This window comes from Aulostomus chinensis, chromosome 22 (assembly GCF_037954235.1).
Source record: "Aulostomus chinensis isolate RoL2024-O1b breed Wild chromosome 22, RoL_Achi_v1.0, whole genome shotgun sequence".
NCBI classification, from domain to species: Eukaryota; Metazoa; Chordata; class Actinopteri; order Syngnathiformes; family Aulostomidae; genus Aulostomus; species Aulostomus chinensis.
In genome coordinates this window covers 12,697,779-12,719,862 of record NC_141341.1, presented here as the reverse complement: position 1 = coordinate 12,719,862, position 22,084 = coordinate 12,697,779, and the positions used below count along the sequence as shown (strand labels likewise).

Here is a 22,084-nt window from a genome sequence, read left to right as displayed (position 1 = left end):
CAGAAAGGAACCGGTTCAGTTTCGCCCCACTGCCTCACACGTAGGTTTTGTGTATGACATGGTCACTGCCTTACAAGATATTTTGCCGTTTTCTGCATCTACAAACCAAGTTTCTCAAGTTCCATTGTGGCTGCGGTGAGTCGAAGAACCTCTGGTTAAGAGAACCCCCCGAGGGAAAAGTGCTGCTGCCACTGCCATATTAGGAATGCTAATGCCACAGTCCTCCCCAGGGACAAATGTTGTTTTCCACGACTGAATTTGCACGGCTATATTTTCTTGCCTGGCTTGTTTGTGGGAGGAAAAAAAAGAACTAAATACACACTGAGAAGAGAGAGAGACGGAGTGTTACAACGAGAGTGAAGCAAGAGTGTGGCAGGAAGAGAGGAGGATGCAGTAATGCTGCGAGTCGTAAAGATAGCCTCCTACTATTTATACAGATGTGCGTGTGAGTGACAGGATGCCGTGCTGTAGCACGTCCACCACAGGGCTCTGCCTTTACTAAGCACTACATCAGCACGCCACGCCTACGGCCCGCCTCGCTGGCCTCTGAAGTACACCAAACTTCTCTTTCTTCAGCTGCCTTCTCTTCCTCTGTCCTCTTGCTTTTTTTTTTTTGGTGTGTGTATGTGTGTGTGTGTGGGTTTGGTGAACAGAGACAGGCATGGCGGAGCTGGAGGGCCTGGAGTTTGGGAAGTCAGACTTTGTGCTCCTGGATGAAGTGACGATGGAGCAGTTTATGGAGAACCTGAAGTTGAGGTGAGGCTTGATACCCTCTTAGAGGAGGGGGGTGGGGTTGGGTGTGTGTGTGTGTGTGTGTGTGTGTGCGCTCTGGTACTTAATTGCCACAAAACTCTCACAAACTTAAATCTAAATACCACTTTGGCAAGATTCCCCCTCAAACATGAGGTTATAAGAGGACACTAAGATGGAGCTGGAGAGGAGCGGAAGCACCTGGACTCTCCTGCTCTCTCAGGTAGAAGCGCGCGCGCGTGACTTGACACCCGGCTCTCATGTGAAGCAGCAACAGCTACTCTTCCATAAGTCCCTTTTATGCTGTGACCTTTCTACTCCTCTCCGTGATGATGCACTCCGAGTCCAGACAGTTGTGTTTTTTTACTTGGCCTTTCTCACTTCCTCAGTGTCCGTGGCATCAATCTATGAGCCATCAGGCGCTACTTCAGCTTTGTAGCAAACGTCTCAATATAAACATTCTTTTCCAAAAGGAACTCTCACTTGGCGTCTGTGGTGTTCCTTTCAAGCTTGATCAGACTTGCCTGCTGCATCCACTTACGCACACTGCTGTCCCACGTCTGTGTTTGTACTTGTCTCCTTTTTTTATGTTTGAATTATCTGATTGTCACCAGCCATGAGCTGACTTCTACTGTGGTTGGAGACTTCTCGCATTTAGCTGCTTAGTCATCAGATTATAGTCTTAAAGGTAAAGTAAGGGATTTCAGTTTTGTTGAAACAAGTGTTTTATTGCTCTACATTCAGACAGCCATCACTGAGAGTGTTTGGTCGGTAGCGTGGGTCTGCCCCTGGCCGTATTGGCGCCCCCCCCCCCCCCCACACACACACATGCAGACTCTTTATACACACCGATGACAGGACCCCCGCGCCAAGTGAATCATAGGTACAGAATCAGTGCATGAAAAAATGACATTATTTAATTATTGTGACTTCAGATGTTCAAAAAAACTTCAACCTGAAATAGAGGGGAAACCCCCCCCCCAACAAATGCAAATCTTAACATGTAATGAATAAGCGAATCTAAAATAGAGACGTCACATGAACAGATTATCAATTCACAACCAAACCTACCAACAAAAGAGATTTTCACAAAGCGATGAAAACCTGAAATAGGAAGAAAAAAAAATGAAGCATTCAGACTTTTGTGTCTTTCAAGAAAAGTAGCTTGAACCTGAAATGAATAGATAAATACATCTGTGACACAAAGCCGGTTATCAGCCGGATCCTGGAGGCTTTCAGCACTGGAATCAGAAAACACATTTGTGGAATCTTCTCTCCTGAAACTAGAAAATGTCTCTTCTGTCTGCTGCAGAGTAGAGGACCCAGGTTACTGAGCCAAGGCTGTAGATCAGTTCTGCCTCTCAGGTTGTGGAGCTATTAAACACGTACTTGAACAACCTACAGCACCTTTATCTATAAACCACCAACTGACACCTCTGCTGTGGGTGCAAATTGAAAAAAAAAACACACAAAAAAAACAAAACACTTGGCAAGAATTTATTGTTCGAATGCCTTGTGGATTACAGCAGATTAAGTTCCACATGAACTCACCTGTATCTGTTACATCATGGGCTTTTTTTTTTTTTATGACTAAGAACAAGACTCTACTAACTTCTTTATTTTTTTTGGCACCAAAACCCACAATAACACGGGAGGAGACCTCTCATTTCCTGTACTAGCTCCACAGTTGAAAAAAAAAAAAAAAAAGGCCTCAAAATTTCCCACTGATTCAGTTTCATCTTTTCTCACCGCCCGCAATGGCTCATCAATGACGGCGCTCTTACTGTAAACGACCAAATAGATGACATAAACGGTGTTAATAATATGAGTGGTGGGATTTCAAGAGAGGGAAACGGACGAGTCACAGAAAAGTGAAAGGAACTAGAAGTTCTAAAGTACGGTGATACAAAGCGAGGCGCATGAAAATGAAAGAAATATGACTGGAACTGTAAAATCTCCACATTGTACTGAGGCACTGCACACTAATACGTCACTTGGTTCCTCTGTGCGCTCATGGTGTTTGGAGATGTGTAGGAGAATCACATTATTGTCAACAGGTAAGGAACCATCAGCTCAAGTGGGCTTCCAACCTGTTGAATAGTAGTGCAGCACTCGCAAGGACCTCGGAACTGCTTAGGACTTGAGAAGTCACCGACTCAACCAACACACGCTAGGAGAAGTGTCTGTATTACCCTCGACTCTGACATGTCAATTTTGCCCCAGCCAGCTAAGGATGTTTCAAAAGACTCTAAACCACAAGTTTCATTTCCTGCTTTCACACTCGTATCACTTCCTGGCAGCGACACAGACAGGTGGCGTATGGGTGTCTGAGCTGGAGGGTTTTGGGTTTTTTTTCTTGGGTGCTGTCAAAATGTCACAAACTGCTTCCTTTCCCTAAGTTCAAACTAATCATGTTATTCTGCATGTATTGACACTTGAATAAAGACCTGTACATGTTTACGCAGACATCAATGTCATCTTTCATGTGGGCAGGTTTGAGAAGGGCCGCATCTACACCTACATCGGAGAGGTGGTGGTCTCCGTGAACCCCTACAGACAGATGGACATTTATGGCAAAGACGCCATCGATGTGTACCGCGGTCGGGAGCTGTATGAAAATCCTCCTCACCTGTACGCGGTGTCTGACGCCGCCTATAAGGCCATGAAGAGGCGAGCCAAAGACACCTGCATCGTCATATCAGGTCAGTCCCCTTCACCCTCCTCACTGACCACCGTCCTGCCGAGGCTCTGCTGCTTGAGGACACGTTCCCCTTCTTCAAATCTGCCTGCAAACAACACATTCCTCATCATCAGTGGCATGAATATTGCTTTACATCTGCGTGGATACTGGACTAATTATAGATGGCTGCTTTAATCAGCCCTTTCAGCCGCCGTGGTGCTGACTCACGTGTTCTAAATACAGTTCCAGACGTGATGCGGACTCAGGTTTTGGGACTATCGGAGAGACTCTATCCATGAGGACTCTCACACAAAGCACGAACAAAAGAATTGCCATAAACTGATTGACATTGTGCCTTGAATTTGAAACAAACAAACAAACAAACTCGAGTTTTTCAATGATGTTTTTTGTGTCCTGAGAGGAAGATCAGGAGAGAGTGTTAGGTTCTAACCACGTCCATGCTTGTCTGTCTTTTGTGGGACTTTATTCATGTCTGGGTTATTGAATAACGGCCTGTTGTTTTTTGGTATTTTATCATGTTCTGTGCTATTGTTTAACGTCTTGTAAAATGTCTTGAAATGTCTTGTTTTTACATGGAATTTGTTCTTTAAACTGCTATTTCTGACCCCACCATCCCAGGTCTCTCTTCTAAAAGAGGTTCAAACCTCAACGTGACTTCCTGGTAAAATAAAGGTCAATATTAGAATGTGACGTGGAAAATAAGAGACCGGATCAAACTTGCTAAACTCTTACCAGGCACCCGAGGAGGGATCTGGAAGTTGAGGTTTAGGAAACACCACACATGACAGAATTGAGGGCTACTAGTGGTTGTTATTGGCATGACGACTAAATTTAGAGGAACAAAGAGCAAGAAACTTGAATCAGACTTCGAACCAATGACTTGTAACTTTACATGGACTTGCAAGGAAAGACCTGACGGTTTGACGTGCATACCTGCTTCCTCTTTTGTCATCTACCTTAAAAATGGTATTTAGGTTCAGGTAATGGTTATAACAGTTATATAATCAGTGTGTGTGTGTGTGTGTGTGTGTGTGTGTGTGTGTGTGTGTGTGTGTGTGTTTTTCAGGTGAAAGTGGGGCAGGAAAAACTGAAGCCAGTAAATACATCATGCAGTACATCGCAGCCATCACAAACCCGAGCCAGAGAGCCGAGGTGGAGAGGTGAGTCGCGGACAATATCACGGTAGTTGGATTGATTGTAACATCATTTATTAAAACAGTACTGAACACTGATAGACTGACTGATGATAATTTGATGTCTCCATAAATCATCTCCCTTTCTTCTGGCCCTTCAAAACTCCATTTTCACCTCCCCAATGACCTCCATCGACGGTTACCGCTGCGGAATAAATCAGCGTGAAGAATGTGCTGCTCAAATCCAACTGTGTGCTGGAGGCTTTTGGGAACGCCAAGACAAATCGCAACGACAACTCCAGCCGCTTCGGAAAGTACATGGACATCAACTTCAACTTCAATGGTGATCCCACTGGCGGTCACATCCACAACTACCTGCTGGAGAAGGTGAGAGGAGGTGGACGGGTTGGAAGTTCGGCTCCTTTGCGCAGTTTTAATTAAATCTTTCCTCATGAACATAAATGTTTCATGAGACGGTGAATAAGCGATATGTGAGAGAACATCCATGAATAGATGTGTCTGCAAAGACGGTGTGTTGAAAAATGGCTCACCTGGGGCTTCTTGATGTTCCGGTGTTTGTCTGCTGCACGGAAGAACCGTCTGGCACCGGGAGCCGGTGTGAGCGATGGCGCGGTGATTCATTGTGGAGGCGCAGAAATAACCTCACTCTTGTTTCTGTGCTGCACGGTCACGTCACGCTGACAGCTTTGTATGTTTAAAGGCTCGACCTCCAAGACTTTAAAGTACTAAAATATTTGGGGAAACCGCATTTTAAAAATACTTTTTATTTTGTACTTCTTCATTGTCAATCGATCAACTAATCAACCAGTCAATCAATCAAGCAATCAGACTCTATGTAGCACCTTTCAACCCCCCCAAAAATTGAAACTGTTTAAGAAATGATTGACACAAGGTAGGATGCACACGCAAACAACAACAACAACAAAATGAATAAAATCATTGACTGACACGCTCATGAGGGTAACACAGGAATGATAAGAAAACTACAACTATGAATTCCTGCACAAAGTACATGAATACATTACAGTTTATTAAAGATAGATAAATAGAAGATATATTTTAATAGAATAAAATGTTAATAAAACAAAGGTGAATTAAAAAAAATAGATACGAATGATATAAAAAAGAATACGTAATAAAACCACTACTGGTATGTATTTGGATGGCAGGGACTGGCCCTGAACGGCTGTCACACGTTTGTCCCCCAGTTTCACTTGAGCAACTCCCAGTTCAGTGGGTGCCACCCCATGACAGGAGTTTTACTTCAGCATTTGGCGGTTTAACCATAAACTTTTAAGCAATTCTCTTTTCCCATAAATCTCTGACTGATTATCATTTTCATAGCTGAGAAGAAAAACCGCAAACAATTCAGAGGTTTGTGAGAATGTTAACTGTAAATGTGGATCAGCCATTTTAACCTCAATGAATGAACAGCATAAAAGCATCTGATGGTGGATGTTTGTTTGTTGGTTTGTTTGTTTGTTTGTTTGTTTTCCTGTTCAAGCCCAGAGTGGTCCAGCAGCAAGATGGGGAAAGGAACTTCCACTCATTCTACCAGGTAAAGTCTGAGCTGCGCTGCTGCTGCAGAACACACGCTAACGATGCTCCATGTTCCTCCTGAACGCAGCTCAGACACCGAGAGCGTTTCATGGATTAGCTCTCAGCGCAGTGTTTGCTGTTTTTGCAGTTGTTGCGTGGAGGCTCAGATGAAACTCTGACATCGCTTCACCTGCAGAGTGATCCGGCTGCTTATCCGTATACAAAAGAGGGAGCTGCAGCAACTGTGTGTTTGTCATCCTCACAATTTTAATCAAGGAAACATTTACATAAACAACTGACGGATTCTCCTGACCGCGCCTCCCTGTAGACCTCCAACAATGATCGGTGCGGCCACAAAGCAGTTCTGAGTGCCCTGGACATCATCGGCTTCTCCAAAGAAGAAATAAACACCATTTATCAGATTCTGGCATCCATTCTGCTTCTGGTGAGTTATTTTTGCATGTAATGCTTTGGCTTCTAAATGTTGTGACAGCGATGTACCCGCAGGTACGACGACCTTGGATCAAATGGGATGATGTCATCATGATGTTTGTTTCAGGGTAACGTGCAGTTTGAAAGTGACGGTGAAACTGTCCAAGTCCTCAGCCAAGAAGCTCTCAACCACATTTCAGAGTTGACAGTCACAGAACCGGACAGTCTCAGCAAAACCCTGCTGTACCGCAGGGTGGCCACAGGGGGCGGCGAGGTCATCGAGAAAGGCCACACAGCTGAGGAGGCCTGTTTTGGACGGGATGCTTTTGCCAAGGTACTGAACATTTACAAAGAGTGTTTAATAATTGCCCGTCACAGAATGCAGATGAATGGTTCCCCAGCCTTCCCAGGAACGTAATCAGTGTGGCAGGCTGTGCTTGTATTACATTTTCACAGTTGTCACATTATTTTAATCTCCTAATTCTCACTGTAGGCTCTGTATGAGAGGCTTTTCGGCTGGATTGTTGGACGCATCAACAGTGTCATTGAAGTTAAAGACTATAACCCGGTGCTTCACGGCAAAAACACCGTCATTGGCGTGTTGGATATCTATGGCTTTGAGATCTTTGACAACAACAGGTTGATGTCCTTTGTGTGAATCTGCTGCGTCTTTTTATTTATTTAAACTTAAGGGAACTGATGTCAATTCTGATGTGTTATTTTCTATTTTTCCGGCCAGTTTCGAACAGTTCTGCATCAACTACTGCAACGAAAAGCTGCAGCAGCTTTTCATTGAGCTGATCCTCCGCCAGGAACAAGGGGAATATAATAGAGAGGGTATCACCTGGCAGCACGTGAGCTGACACACACCGATGAACCGGTTTATAACTGAAGCACCACACGAACAATTACTGACATGTGAACGACTGTTTCTACACAGATCGACTACTTCAACAACCAGATCATCGTAGATTTGGTGGAGCAGCCACATAAAGGAATCATCTCCATCTTAGACGAAGCTTGTCTCACCGCTGGTAAAGTCACTGACATGGTTTGTCTGGACAGGATGGACACCAATCTGGCACAGCATCCCCACTACACCTCCCGCAAGGTGAGAACAGAACATCCTCCTGCTCATACACACTCCAAATATGGACAACAGTTCTGTTACTACTTTTGGAAAATGTTCCCTCAAAGGAATATTTGTACATTGGGCCAGAGAGGACAACAGAAAAGGGGGAGGAGGAACTGAGAGGTACACAGTTGTCTCTCAAAGGGTATTTGTAGCCTTTCAGGTACAAACCAGTACCTCTGTTTGTGAGTGTGTACGACTCTGCTGCTACCAAATGCTTCTAATATGCTGTTTTTGTATGGATGATAGATTTAGAAGCATAGAACTTTCTTCAAAATGCTCCCCTCATAGATTGCTGCCACTATGAAACTGTTTAAAAACGGATCTCTGAAAATGTGGTTCCAACGTAGTAGGAAGTGGTAATTTACACAGAGTTGGTTTTCCTCTGGGGAAACGTGAATCAAGAAATCTTATTTTAGGACAAAATTGATGTTGCTATTCTTTATCTTGTACTTGAGTGATCAGACACGACCGAACTCTGACAAAACTGTAATTGTCTCAAGTGTGATTAAGAAACAAGTCAACAGCCTCGTTCCTAGTTCTTCATTTACTTCAAAATAGAGAAATTATTTACCGGTGGTGAATGACTATTAACTAGCATAACCGCAGTAAAGAATGCATCATTTTCATATTATCAATAAAAAGTTCTATATTTAAAACTGACAAGCGAGAATAAAAAGTGCTGCTGTACTCCACCATGACTTCTCAATGTCAGGCAACACAAGCGCAGTTTTCTACTTCTTCCAGTAGAGGGCAGTGTTCCTCCTTTAATGCTTCGTATATCATGAGATTCTTTTAAAACAATGAACAGAGGCAATCTCTCGCTGACTGCAACCCTTTTTAAAGCCAACAAACACGAGCCTTTCGTTTGTTTTATTCAGATTGGGTAAAGAAATAGTATTTCACTCACGGTGTCATGTGCTTATTCCCAGCTAACTCCGACAGACAAAACCATGGACTTTAAGAAACACTTCCGCATTCGCCACTATGCCGGGGATGTCACGTGAGTCACATCTAACCGTCTTTGTCCCTGCCTTGTGCTGCTCTGTGGCAGGACGTGGTGCAGCGTTCACCAGTGTAGACCGTGTAATCCCTTTAGTGGAGGTCAGTTTATGACATTGGAACAGCGGGTGAATTCATAGAGACGCTCCAGTGGTGGTACTGGGGTTCCTCTCTCACTGAGCAGAATATGCAAATGTGCCCTTTCAGGTTTTGGGCTAATATTCAGTTGTAGCTTTCATTTCCGAGCCTATAAACAGAAGTTTGGATCTTACAATCATCTTGTATCCGTCACTGTTGTTGATTACTTGAATACTTCAGGTTACCAGGACAGCAGATAACAAATGAACTGGAGAAACTGAGCATGATGGCACAAAATGATTTGTACTGTCAGTAAAGGTCTCATCTGATATGAAGATGTTCATACAAATAGTAGATATGAGGCGATAGTAAGACACTGTCTTCATTCCATCAAAATCCTCCTCAGAGAAACAAGGCTGAGGGACACTCTTCAGTCCATGTTTCGGGTAACGTCACGTTCGTAACTTTTCTTTTTCATTTTATAGATAGATAGTTGCAAGCAAATATATTCTTATTTTTATTTTTACTGTTCTTTCTTTTTTTTAAATTTATAAATGATGGCACCACGGTCAGATACAGCCTCCTCCGGCCAGCGTTCAGCCGTTGAGGCTTTGGTCTCCCACTGCTCACGTGTACTGGCCTCAATCTGACATTAATATGTCAAGAGAACACGAAAGGAGGAGGAGGAGGAGGAGGGTGAGGGACGGAGCCGGCTGATGAGACGGTTTTGGCTCTGGGATGTGGCAGCCGCAGTAATCAAGGAGAACTAGAGTAGGGTTTATTGAGGTCCTTTGACTCTGGGAAATCCAGGCTAACACCATGTTGAACACACAGAGCAATTTCATCCATCTCTGGAGCTGAAGACACAAGTATGGCTGCGTCTCCCTACCGCAGGCCCTCAAGGCTCCAACACCGCACTGAGACACAGTTCACCCCACTGCAAGTCTGGTACTGATTATGATCAACATGATCAAGTGATAGTATGACGTTGAAAAATTGTTCATTTACATATTTTTTCTGTTGTTGTCATTTTTAAGTATTATTATGGCGGTGCAATTATAAATGATTTATTCTACCATGGATATATTTATTAGGATTGAGGTTACTATGCATTTTTTCCGTTAAATGTGTGGCGTGAGCGTAGTTAGTCAGAGCCACAAGTCACTGTAGTGAAAGACAAATAAAAGTAAATCCTCCATTTGATAAGATGACATCTCTGTAATCTTTGCACCAAATAAACTTTTAAGATACAGAGGTCACTGATTACCTGTTTAAGTCGTTCTTTTTTTAAATTATTTTTGCCTATTTTTCATGATTATTCTTATCCAGTCACTTTTAATGAGTTTATAATATTTTCATCAATTTCATTACATGTCCATGTCTCAAAATTACAGTTTTAAACTGTTGTCAACAGTTGTTTGAGCAGTAAAAAGTAAAATACATGTCACTGAAGTGTAGTGGAGTCAAACGGAACTATTAGTGCTTGAATAAGCGTTATACCTCCCTCCACCACCAGAGGAGCACAAGGGACCAGAGGGAGTGGGACAGAGCTGCAGAGGTATTGACCCATCGCTGTCGCTGCGTGTCCCCTCACCCGGCCTCTCCCCAACTCAGGGCCACATCCGGGTCACCTTAGCTGAGCTGTCACCCCTCGGTGGTGCTGGTCTCCTGTCTTTCCTTGTCCCATCCCATCCCATCTGAGTCAAGCCTTAACTCTGGCTAAATATACCCTCCACTCTCACCAAACCGTCACAAGCTTTGACCTACTTCACTCCCTCCTCCTCCTAATTCCTCTTTTTCTCCTCCCTCTATACTGCAACCTTTACCCACCGTCTCTCTGCCATCCACATATGAAGTCCCTGCAGGATTTCAGTCTGCACATGCAGCACTTTCAGCAGCCGCAAGATTTATCAAATCCCCCTCCTGCATAACATCATTTCTCAAGACACCCTCACCTTTCTGTTTCCTGACTCTTTCTCCAGTGTGCTACCTTTCACTTTGCATCCCGCTACTTCACGCTCATCCTCTAAACAGTCACCTGGTGTCTGGAGACCGTTCGTGTCTGCGTGTTCTCTCCTGTGTGTCCTGTCCTTGTCGGTGACTGCTGTGGCTTGTTGTTGTTGTTTTTGTTGTTTGCTCTGACACACTCCGTCTCTTCTCTTGAGCTTACCGGAATCTGGTCAGGTGATTTTCGGCACCCATGAGCCAAGGGGACACATCTGTCATAGCCAGCCTCAGTGTCTTTGCCTCCAGATGTGACAGGCTAGGACACAGTCACAGGGCCACGCAGATGACAAGCGACACACTGGTTTTACTTCTAGAAAGGACGGGGATGTGAAGATTAGAATATATGAGTGGGATCTTTTTCACTTTGCGCAGCATCCTCACTGCAAGTTTTTGTTAGATCGTGAATAATAATTGAGGCGCCGCTTATACCACAGAAGGCTCTTACCCAGCGGCTGAATGGCTTATGTAACTGTGCCTGACAGTGCGCCTGTGACCTCCCACTGATGCTTCACAAAACCAACTGAGCAGTGCGTAGTACGCCGCAGACAGATTAGTCTGTAGGCTTTTCTCTAAAAGTGAAGCTGACCGTGTTCTCCGTTTGTAATTTGGACTAAGCGTTGTGACAGTTGTTCTAATCCTCTGGTCTCAGGTCTTGGAAATGTGGCGTTAACGGGTAATGATGTGACCCCCCTCACTCACGTTCCCACTGTGCTATTTTCTGTCTGACCTCTGTAATTTTTGAGTCTTTTTCTGAGTCCGAGGGCTCTTCAGTGAGGCCACCCTCCTTCCTTTGAACTACTTTTGTCTGCTAACTTCCTCTTTCTCTCCCTCCCCCCTCTACGTCTGTTACAGATATTCCGTCGAGGGTTTTTTGGACAAAAACAAAGACCTGCTTTTCCAAGATTTCAAGCACCTCATGTACAACAGGTGCCAACTACAGTCCTGATTGACATTTTTTCCATCGTAGTCCCAGTAACTGGGTTATGTAAATAAATGGATTCCTCTTCGACCTGTTTACACTTCTCTCCTCTGGTAGTTTAGTTATCCTCTCTTCACATTTGACCCATTTTCTTGCCCTTCTTTCGTAGTGCCAACCCAGTCCTGAAGAAGATGTGGCCAGATGGTCAGCTGAGCATCACGGAGGTCACCAAGCGACCCCTGACCACAGCCACCCTCTTCAAGAACTCCATCATTGCCTTGGTGGATAAACTGGGTTGCAAGGTCAGAAAGTAGTTCTTGTTCATATCTGGCTTCCTGTTTCTTCCTCTTTTAAGGGAACATTCACTGACTTGTGAACAGCAGATGGGTTCAACTGTCACTCCTCCTCCAAGGTAACGATGCCACCTGAGCTGACGCTAAGACGAACTTGCAGTCTTGACAGAGGTTGCTAATGACTTCAACCATAAGTGTGAAGGATGTCACGGTTGCTCTCAATTCTTCTCTTTTCCCAAATATGTTGAATAGTTAAATAAGGTGCCTCTGTAAAAGACACGCAGAGGATTGAAATGTCATGACTCTCGGGGTACAAGTATAGAGCGGTTACTGTTGACAAGGATTTAATGAACATAACAAAAGAAAAAGCATCCAACGTGTATAAAATACAAAACACAACTAGTACAGCACTCCACTAATTCTTATATTGGAGTAACTGAATGCACCCGTGCCCTGCTTGTGTCAGCAGAGTTCACTGTTGCTCAACAAAATTAGAATGCCGCTTTAACCCCGGGGGCGAAGCTGTAACCTTGCTTTATACATCCATCCATCCATCCATCCATTTTCTACAGTTTATCCTGTTAGGGGTCGTGGGGGGTGGAGCCTATCCCAGTGGCCTTCAGGCGAGAGGCGGGGTTCACCCTGGACAGGTCACCAGTCCATCGCAGGGCCAACACATAGAGACAAACAACCATTCACACTCACAGACACACCTACGGTCAATTTAGAGTATCAATCAGCCTCGTCCCCTCTTGATGTCTTTGGACTGTGGGAGGAAGCTGGAGTACCAGAGAGAACCCACACAGGAACAGGGAGAACATGGAGACTCACACAGAAAGATCCTGTGATGGAGCCGGGACTTGAACCCAGAACCTTCTTGCTGTGAGGGGACAGTGCTGACCACTGCACCACCGTGCTGCCATGGCAATGGAATCAAGAAAAACATCTATACATGCAAATATGGAAGAAAGCTGTCAATAATACGATTGACTATTGATGATAATTGTGATATCTAAAAAACCAAAAACAAACAATGCATGTATAAAATTGTAAATTATCAAAACAAGATGCCTCAGTTTTCGTATCACAGATTTTGCACTAAGTGCCAATATGTAAGAGAGGAGGTGTCCCTCCTGTTTTTGTCAACACAAATACATACAAATGAGACAGAAAAAAGTATTAAATAAAATATGCACATTTCAACAATACAGTTCAAAAGAACTACAAATTACAGCCTCTTTCAAAATGTACCTCTCTCACAGACCTTTGCCGTTCTCATTAAGTGAAGCTTCATTGCGAGGCTGTTGCATTATACTTTAGTCTTTGTTGAACCTAATAAATAGGCAAGTGAGTGGAGCCGTTCCCTCCGACTGCTGTCATCGTCCAGAGGATGCTTTTATGAGTCAGAAGCTATTCTGAGGCTGCCAGGGTGAAGGAGTGTCACTGCCACCATGATCAGCTATGGAGAAAGAGGAAGTGCTCAGCCGCATGTGCAGAGCTGTGTGCCCTTTCTGGTTTTAGAGAGTAAAGTCGCTCGTCCTCATCTTGTCTTGCCGCGAATGGGGTTGCAGAGGGAGGTAGACGTCCTCTAACTGACTGAAGTCTGACATTTCCTGCTGTTATTTCGGGATGGTTTGCAGTTGGCCTTTTGCAGCATCTTGTCTTTGTGTGGCTGAGATAAAATGAAAAAGGAAGTCTCCTGGCGTCTTTTTTTTTTTCCTTTGGAGTTAAAGTTGAAAGAGTGGTTGCCTTCTTTAGCTGCCATGCAGGAGCACCTCTGTTTAGTCTGCCCTTCTTATTTGCTCTCAGCCACCTTCCACTGACTCTGCTCCTAAACCTCTGCTGAACTGAGATGAAACTGTGGGCAATCATACACATGCATCACTGACGCTGTGGATGGCAACGTTGGGCAAGTGTCAGAAAGTGCTCACTTTGTTTATCTTTCAGGCAGACAGGGAGAGTGGGATCCCTGTTGAGGTGCAGGCCTGACTCCAGCTCTCACTCCAGCTCTCACACCAGCTCTCACACCAGCTCTCACATCAGCTCTCACTCCAGCTCTCACTCCAGCTCTCACACCAGCTCTCACTCCAGCTCTCACACCAGCTCTCACACCAGCTCTCACTCTAGCTCTCACACCAGCTCTCACTCCAGCTCTCACTCCAGCTCTCACACCAGCTCTCACACCAGCTCTCACTCCAGCTCTCACACCAGCTCTCACACCAGCTCTCACACCAGCTCTCACTCTAGCTCTCACTCTAGCTCTCACACCAGCTCTCACTCCAGCTCTCACTCCAGCTCTCACTCCAGCTCTCACACCAGCTCTCACTCCAGCTCTCACACCAGCTCTCACTCCAGCTCTCACACCAGCTCTCACTCCAGCTCTCACACCAGCTCTCACACCAGCTCTCACTCCAGCTCTCACACCAGCTCTCACACCAGCTCTCACACCAGCTCTCACTCATTTATCTCTTCTATGTGCAGATAAAAGTGCCATTGATTAGTAGATGTATTGAATGAAGATGAGCTGGCCCGTTGAAGCAACTGCTGACATCTTCAATTCTGACTAAGACTGAAGAACTCGGGTCTGCCTGACAACCGTCTATCAATCTCAGTCTTTAAATCAATGGCATTGAACATTTCAGCCTATCCCAGCTGACACTGGGAGACAATACATTTGAAGACAAACTGAAAATGATGAAAATGTAATACAGTAAAGTAGGTTTAAAAGCCTTTATAAGGATGCTGTATGTATATAAAAGCTACACTAAAATCTCAACGAAAATACAAAAAAAAAATGAATAAAGATGATGTGATGAAATACATAAAAAGGAAAGATAGTAAACAGACATAAGCAACCGCAACCTGATTCAGCAACATGATTCTTGGTTACGCTGTGCTGGGAAGCAAAAGTCTCCATGGTACAGTTAGGTCGACAAATGCCTCAGGGTGGATCTGTGTACCTGCCACTGACCCAGTCAACACCAAACTAACTCAGGAGAATGACCTTTGTCTTGCAGGAGCCGTACTACGTGCGATGCATAAAGCCCAACGAGATGAAGTCGCCCGTTTTGTTTGACGACGCTCGCTGCCAGCATCAGGTGGCCTATCTTGGCCTGCTGGAGAATGTCATGGTGCGCAGGGCAGGTTTCGCCTACAGGCAACCTTACAATCGCTTCTTGCAGCGGTAAGAGAACACGGTCAATGTGCAGCCCTCCTCTGGGGAAAAAGATGTATTCATTCCTTTGGTTCCTTCCTTTGACAAAGTCCTCTCTTTTCACTCCTTCAGCAGTTTAGCACAACACCAGGGGACTAAATGTACCAAAGCATCCTGATTCAGCAGAGTTGTTGCTATACCCTTTGATTTAAATCCTTCCTTCCCCTCTAACCCTGCTGCAGATATAAAATGACATGTGAGTACACCTGGCCCAACCACCTGATGGCCTCCGACAGGGAGGCCGTGGAAGCCATCGTCACCCAGCATGGGTTCCAGGATGATGTTGCGTATGGCCACACCAAACTGTTTGTGCGAACACCGCGGTCTCTCTTTAGTCTGGAGCAGGAGAGAGCCACCCTCATCCCCATCCTTGTGCTCTTCTTACAAAAGGTCTGCCATGTTACCATCCCTATGACTGTGTTAACTTTGTCTAAGAGCATCTACATGGCATATCTGAATCTGATCATTAAATTCAAATTCAAATCTAAACGTTAATCTAAATCTAAATATTGAATCTAAGTACAATATAAATGCTAAATTTAAATCAAGATGTTGATCATCACATCTAAATGCGAAATCTGAATGTTTAATCTAAATATTAAATTAAAATCTAAATTTTAAACCCAAATCTAAATGTTGACTCTTAATCTAAATAGTCTGAATATTAAATCCAAGTTTAGATTTAGACTTAATATTTATAGAAACATTAAACATTCATATTTGTCTTTGAAATATATATTCATTTATATTTATTTAGATTTAGATTTAGAATCAACATTCTGATTTAACGTATGTTTGCATTTACATGTAACATTTAGATTTAGCGTTTCGATTTGGACTCAACATTTCTATTCAACATTTTAATTTACATGAAGTTTGGTTTAGTCCTGAAAATATTATTTTATATGCATGAACATTATGTTGTATCGTTGCTACATAGGTGGAAAATTGGCTAAATATAAAGAAAACTAACTTAATGTTGAAACATCAGTTTAAAAAAGTGTCGTCAAGTTTTTACATCTGGCAGCCCGAAGTGTTAAGCCTTTCTTCCTATTTTATTTTATTTTTTAGACAACTGTCTCTGACCCGTTGCCAGATGACCTCATGGGAAGTCAATCGTTAGAGCATTGACGATCATTTCCGTTCTCCTAACTGGGTTTTAGCAACCGCTGGCCAACACATCCACAGCAGACGTGACAGTCGGCCATGTTTTATGGTTCTGAAAAGGAAGATTTCTGGTGCTCGCCAACAATTTTATCTCGGGAGAAATTTGAGTCATGTAAATGACGGCACAGGCTACAGTAGATCCTCCTGAGGGAAGGGTGAGGACGCAGTGATTTGACAGTCCAATTAATTGACACAGAAGCCTAATTTGATGCCAGGAGCGGCTCAGCTCATGTGATTACATTTAATCAGCCACAACATTATCTCCACTAACGTCTAGGTTTCAAAGTGGAGACTGCAGTTTGCCTCAGCCTCATGAATATGTGGCTCCTGGTTATGTTTGACTGAAAATCATCTGCCAGCTTGAATCCTAATTTTCTGTAACAATAATTGGGATAATTAATGAGATCCAGAGCACAGTTACATAAAAGTCAATTACTTACAATGAAATATTCGTCTCCGTTCTTTTTCCCCGACCTAGTTTGATGACTCTGCAGAGAAGTCTGTTTGTCTGTAACTGGAGCACAAGTTTGTCTTCTGCTCAGTGGGACATCCTCCTCCTCCTGTCTGTAGATTCAGCTCTGTCCTCTGATTTCTGTCTTTAATAAGTCTCCCTTTTTTTTTTCTCCAAAAAACACTCATAAGGTGTGGCGTGGGGCTTTAGCTCGGATGAGGTGTCGGCGGATGAGGGCCATTTACACCATCATGGGCTGCTATAAGCGCTACAAGGTCAAGGCCCACTTCTGGGAGATGAAGAGCAGGTTCGCTAGTGTGCGAACTATGACCGACTATGGGAAAAGTGTGGAGTGGCCCACGCCGCCCGCCGCTCTGTCCCAGTTTCACAACATCACAGTCATGCTGCATCGCAGGTCAGAAAATTAAATGCATTGAAATGTCAAAAAAGAGATATGCTTCAGCCTCAGACTCAAGAGAGGTGAATTGACTTGCACGGAAAATAAACTCACGATCAATAAGAGTATAATAAAGAACTAGAATGACTCTGAAATGCTTTGATTTGCACTGGAAATGAGAATCTTTCCACCTCTCTGAAGATTTCTGAGTGTAATAAACTCTGACTACACTATAATTAGATTCAGTTTGGCTGGTGTGTGTGTGTGTGTGTGTGTGTGTGTGTGTGTGTGTGTGTGTGTGTGTGTTTAAAAGAGTAAGTTTTGGATTAGCAATGTTTTGGCACGACAGATGAAGCTTAATCACTGCAGGCTTCCTCCTACTGTATGTTCCTCTTACACCTTTGATCTATCACTCCATCCACGCCCTGTATTGTTCTCACCCCGTGCTGTCAGGTGGTGGGCGAGGCAGATCGTGAAAAAGATCCCACCGTCTGACATGCAGGAGGTTCGGGCCAAAGTGGCGGCTCTGACAGTTCTGAGCGGCAAGAGAAAAGACTGGGGCCTGAGTCGAGCCTGGGAGAGGGACTACCTGGCCAATGTAAGAACGATACCTGCAGGAACACAAAACACAAACCCAGTATGGAAACAAAACACGTTCTTGTACATTAATGCAATGTTTGCAGCAGCAGGTTTGGAATATTCCACTTAAATTATCAGCCAATCATTTAGAATATTGTCAAAATCATGTGATCCAGAGACAGCAAAACAACAGCAGAGATTATTAAATACTGTGAAAAAATATGGACATACAACTTTTTTCACGATTTTACCACTTTTGCTATTTTACATGAATTTTTTCATGTCATCGTTCATCTTAAATTTCAATAACTCCTCCAACTTCCATCCATTCATTTTCTACCTCTTGTGCTGTTAGGGGTCGGGGTGGGGGGGTGGGGGGCTGGAGCCTATCCCAGCGGCCTTCAGGCGAGAGGCGGGGTTCACCCTGGACAGGTCGCCAGTCCATCGCAGGGCCAACACATAGAGACGAACAACCATTCCCACTCACAGTCACACCTACAGTCAATTTAGAGTATCAATCAGCCTCGTCCCCTCTTGATGTCTTTGGACTGTGGGAGGAAGCTGGAGTACCAGAGAGAACCCACGCAGGAACAGGGAGAACATGCAGACTCACACAGAAAGATGCTGTGATGGAGCTGGGACTGGAACCTGGAACCTTCTTGCTGTGAGGGGACAGTGCTGACCACTGTGCCGCCCCCCTCCTATGACCTGTGACCCAGAAATCCTGAATCAATACCAGATGTTATTACAATACTAGAAAAAGATACACTTATTTTCATACAATTTAGAATTCACTCGTTTATTTTATTTTATTTTTTTACAGGAAACCGATTCATTTACTTTCATTTTTGTTCATTTTATTTCATTTTTTTTGTGTATTTTTAAATGCAGAAAGAACAATATCTCCATCTAATTACTTGAAGTATTTATTTGCCTTTGGAAAGCGGAATATATATTCTTCTTTAGAGACAGAAATATGCAGAACATAGCGTGCAGTTTGTGGAAAAATATCCAAAGTTATGAGTCCTCCTTGTTTTCTCCTCACTTGATTTTACCAAAAGCATTTTCAGAACTGCCCTCACCACAGGAGGAGCTAATTTGCTGTAAACATCACACCATCACACTCAGCAGCTGGATGCTTGATATTTTTTATTGCTCTATCTGGAAAATCCGCTGAATGTATTTCACCCCTGGCACAGCAACTTAAACGCTTGAATTTCACATGTTAAACAAGACCTGAATGAGAGGCGGTGTATGGACCCACAGGAATAATCTGTTGTGAACGTATGCGGTCCATGTGACGAGTCTTACGGCGAAAAAGTGTGACTAGAGAAGGATGGCGCTGGTGAACACAGCAGCTCTTTTAATGAATCCCACACTCAGTTCATTTAGCAGCTAATCTGAGGTTGTTTGGTGGCCGGAGGCTTCAGGGAGCGTGAGCATGACTGCAACAGAGTCCTGAGTCACTCCCCTCATTAGTCTGTCAGACGGCCCGTGACTCACTGGCCTCCTTCAGGGCTCCAGCTTCACGTGATCGTGGTTAATTCTTCAAAGTCCTATAGAATGGTGTGTGGAGGGCGACACAGCCGAAGTGGTTCAACTTAAAGCCTCTCAGGAAGGAAGGAATAAGGGACATTTAAAGCCAGTCGTGGAGGCATTGCACTGTTTTAACATAGCTGATACCCGCGTTGACGTGTGAGCTCCTCTGGTGCAGGGAGAATGAAAGTGAGAAAATGAAAGTTCATCTCCAAGTTTCACTGTGGGAATTCTCCTTTATCACTGAGGGAATTCATTTGAGGCAACATTTAGCTGTAGGGTTCTATTTAACGAAGCATGCTGAGATGGATTGACATCTTTTTGAATAGATTTTATGTTCTTGACTTAAGTTTGACTCTTTCACAACCAATTACGAGAACCATTCTCTAATCTGTAAAAGAGGCTTTCGGGAAGCTCAAATGCTGAAGTTCTCAGGCTTCTCCGAGCCTAAAAATGTACTTCGATATAATTACAAAAACATGAATCAGGATGTGTTTGTGACAAGTCAGGAGCTTGACCTGTGCGGGGATCAGAGAGGGAAACCATGAAAAAGTTATTTAATGGAGACGGTGAGAGCAAGAGGTTCTCAATCTGGTGGTTGCAAAATCCTTTTTTTGGGGTCCCTATTTGTTATGTGAACAAAATAATATATTTTTAGACTCCAAACATCTTTTTTTTTAACATTCTACCACCTCTAAAATAGAATTTGTCTTGATATAAACCTAACTGACTATGTGAGAGTCAAAGTGTACCTGCACTTTAAAAACTATGAAAAGCTGTAAAAGCAGTTTTTAAACTAAGGCCTTTAACACGATAAGGTTTTAATGTTCATTTTTACATTTCAGTAGGCCCAGTTTTGCCTTGGTAATATATTACCATTATTATTACATATGAAAATGTATTCCTCTCCCTTATTGTTCTTATAGGTTTTAGCCACGCGTGTTGATTGTTGTGGTGCAGTCATTGAACTAAATCTGGAACTTTACTTGTTACTCTGTCTGTCTGCAAACACAAATATGCAGGGAGCCTGACAGGGACTCTCAAACACTGACTTCATTATTCTGGAGGGGTTTGTGATCGAAGGGCAGCATGGCTCAGAGGTACAGTGGCTGTCTAGCAACCGAAGGGTCGCTAGTTTGATCCTCACTTCCCCCGGTGACCATATCCAAATATCCGTGAGCAAAATGCTGAGCCCCTGATGGCTCCTGATGGCCCTGTCAGGGACTGGTGACCCGTCCAGGGTGCCTCTCACCCAGTGTCAGCTGGGGTAGGCTCCAGCCCTCCCCCGGAAAAAAAACTCAGTCACTTTTTATCAAGAGCATTTTCACTTTCACAAAAAAGCGTTAACAGTAATTTACAATGTAATTTCTTAAATAATTTATGTATTATCAGGCATGTTATTATTACTGAGGCGAGGCTACATTCGGTCCCCGGGGACTTGATGTAGAACTTAAAATGCGGTGTTAATGTTTGATTCCTCCCAGCTAGAACTAATGCAGCCCATTGCAAAGCCCATGATCCAACATGCAGGCTGTCCTCGTCCTTTTGGCCATGTGATCAAAGCAGTAACATGAATCTTGAGCTACAGCGGACGTGGTTATAAAGAGAAATAGTCAGACAAAAGTGGCGCTGGAACAGCTCCGCTCTTTAGGAGGGGAGGCTGTGACACGCTTTCAGCTGCGTATCTCGCCGGGCGGTTTAGGTTCAGCATCAGCCGCTCTGATCCCTCACTATGTTAAACACAATGTCTGCTAACAGCTCCCCGAGGCTCCGTGCTTTGATCTCTTACTTCTGCTTAAAGCGACAAAAACAAAAAAAACAACAAAAAAAACAACAAAAAAAAAAACAGCTGAGAGAGGCCACCAAGAGTTTCATGACTAACGACATACATTCATGTACGACTGTGACATCAGCAGCTTTCTTGTAATTCTACCGGCCTTTGGTTTGTGCAGGTGCTAGACTGCCCAAAGACCAGCTCTGCCTTCATCCCCATTTCCAAGGAGCTGAGGATCAGAGACGGGTACAGTCGGGTCCTCTTCTCCGGCATCTGCAGGAAGGTACAGTACGTGGGAAGCAAATACACTCTGTTTTATAGCCACGAGGAGTTTCTCTCTTTTGTTGCCTCCTTTTCTCTTGGTGATGTTTTCCTCACTTTGCTCTCTCCTCTATTCCACCCCCACAGCCCTCGCGTCAAGTCGTCTTTTAAGACTTCATGTTTTAACACCGATTGTAACCCGTAAGAAGGGAACATTTAGGAAGGAGAGGAGAAATGATCAGAGGATGAATCATGAAAGGAATGGTATTGTGAATTTATGCAGAGTTGCTTCTGTTGTGAGAAAGTCTGTAAGTTATGAATCAACTGAGTTGGAGTCAGCTGGGGTCATTATTTTACCTCACGCTGAACTTGCTCTCATCATATCCCAGTGGATGATAATGACCACGTTTCTCCCTCTTTTTCCCCCCGTTTTCTTTTCTTTCTTTTAATTCTGGATGCAGCTTTAGCCTCACTAGATAGCAACAGCACGTGTGCGCCGACGCCGCCAGAAAGCTCAGAGGATTTGGTTTTTTCCTTTTTTTTTTCTTTTTTGGTTTTATCGCTGCATCTCAGGTCCGTTTGCGAACAGATTTGGCGTTAACCCAGAAAGTGGCAAACAAACAAACAAACAAACTAACTAACTAACAAACAAACAACAACAAAAAAAGCAAAAAAAAAAAACACTCAAAGGCAAAGAG

At 43.8% G+C, this 22,084-nt stretch overlaps 1 protein-coding gene across 1 annotated transcript in view; it reads left to right on the top strand.

Annotated features, from left to right (window-relative positions):
- Positions 1-566: 566 nt before the first annotated feature.
- The window catches only part of myo1g (myosin IG), a 41,855-nt gene continuing 20,337 nt past the window's right edge, over positions 567-22,084 (top strand). The window contains exons 1-19 of the mRNA XM_086194406.1: positions 567-756; positions 3,244-3,452; positions 4,518-4,611; positions 4,806-4,971; positions 6,110-6,163; positions 6,293-6,388; positions 6,473-6,589; positions 6,704-6,910; positions 7,070-7,215; positions 7,316-7,430; positions 7,517-7,687; positions 8,641-8,711; positions 11,648-11,722; positions 11,884-12,016; positions 15,025-15,191; positions 15,404-15,611; positions 17,031-17,254; positions 17,690-17,834; positions 21,304-21,408. Of these exons, the coding sequence (XP_086050532.1) occupies positions 662-756; positions 3,244-3,452; positions 4,518-4,611; positions 4,806-4,971; positions 6,110-6,163; positions 6,293-6,388; positions 6,473-6,589; positions 6,704-6,910; positions 7,070-7,215; positions 7,316-7,430; positions 7,517-7,687; positions 8,641-8,711; positions 11,648-11,722; positions 11,884-12,016; positions 15,025-15,191; positions 15,404-15,611; positions 17,031-17,254; positions 17,690-17,834; positions 21,304-21,408 (2,598 nt within the window). The 5' untranslated portion in view covers positions 567-661. The remainder of the gene's footprint in view (positions 757-3,243; positions 3,453-4,517; positions 4,612-4,805; positions 4,972-6,109; positions 6,164-6,292; positions 6,389-6,472; positions 6,590-6,703; positions 6,911-7,069; positions 7,216-7,315; positions 7,431-7,516; positions 7,688-8,640; positions 8,712-11,647; positions 11,723-11,883; positions 12,017-15,024; positions 15,192-15,403; positions 15,612-17,030; positions 17,255-17,689; positions 17,835-21,303; positions 21,409-22,084) is intronic.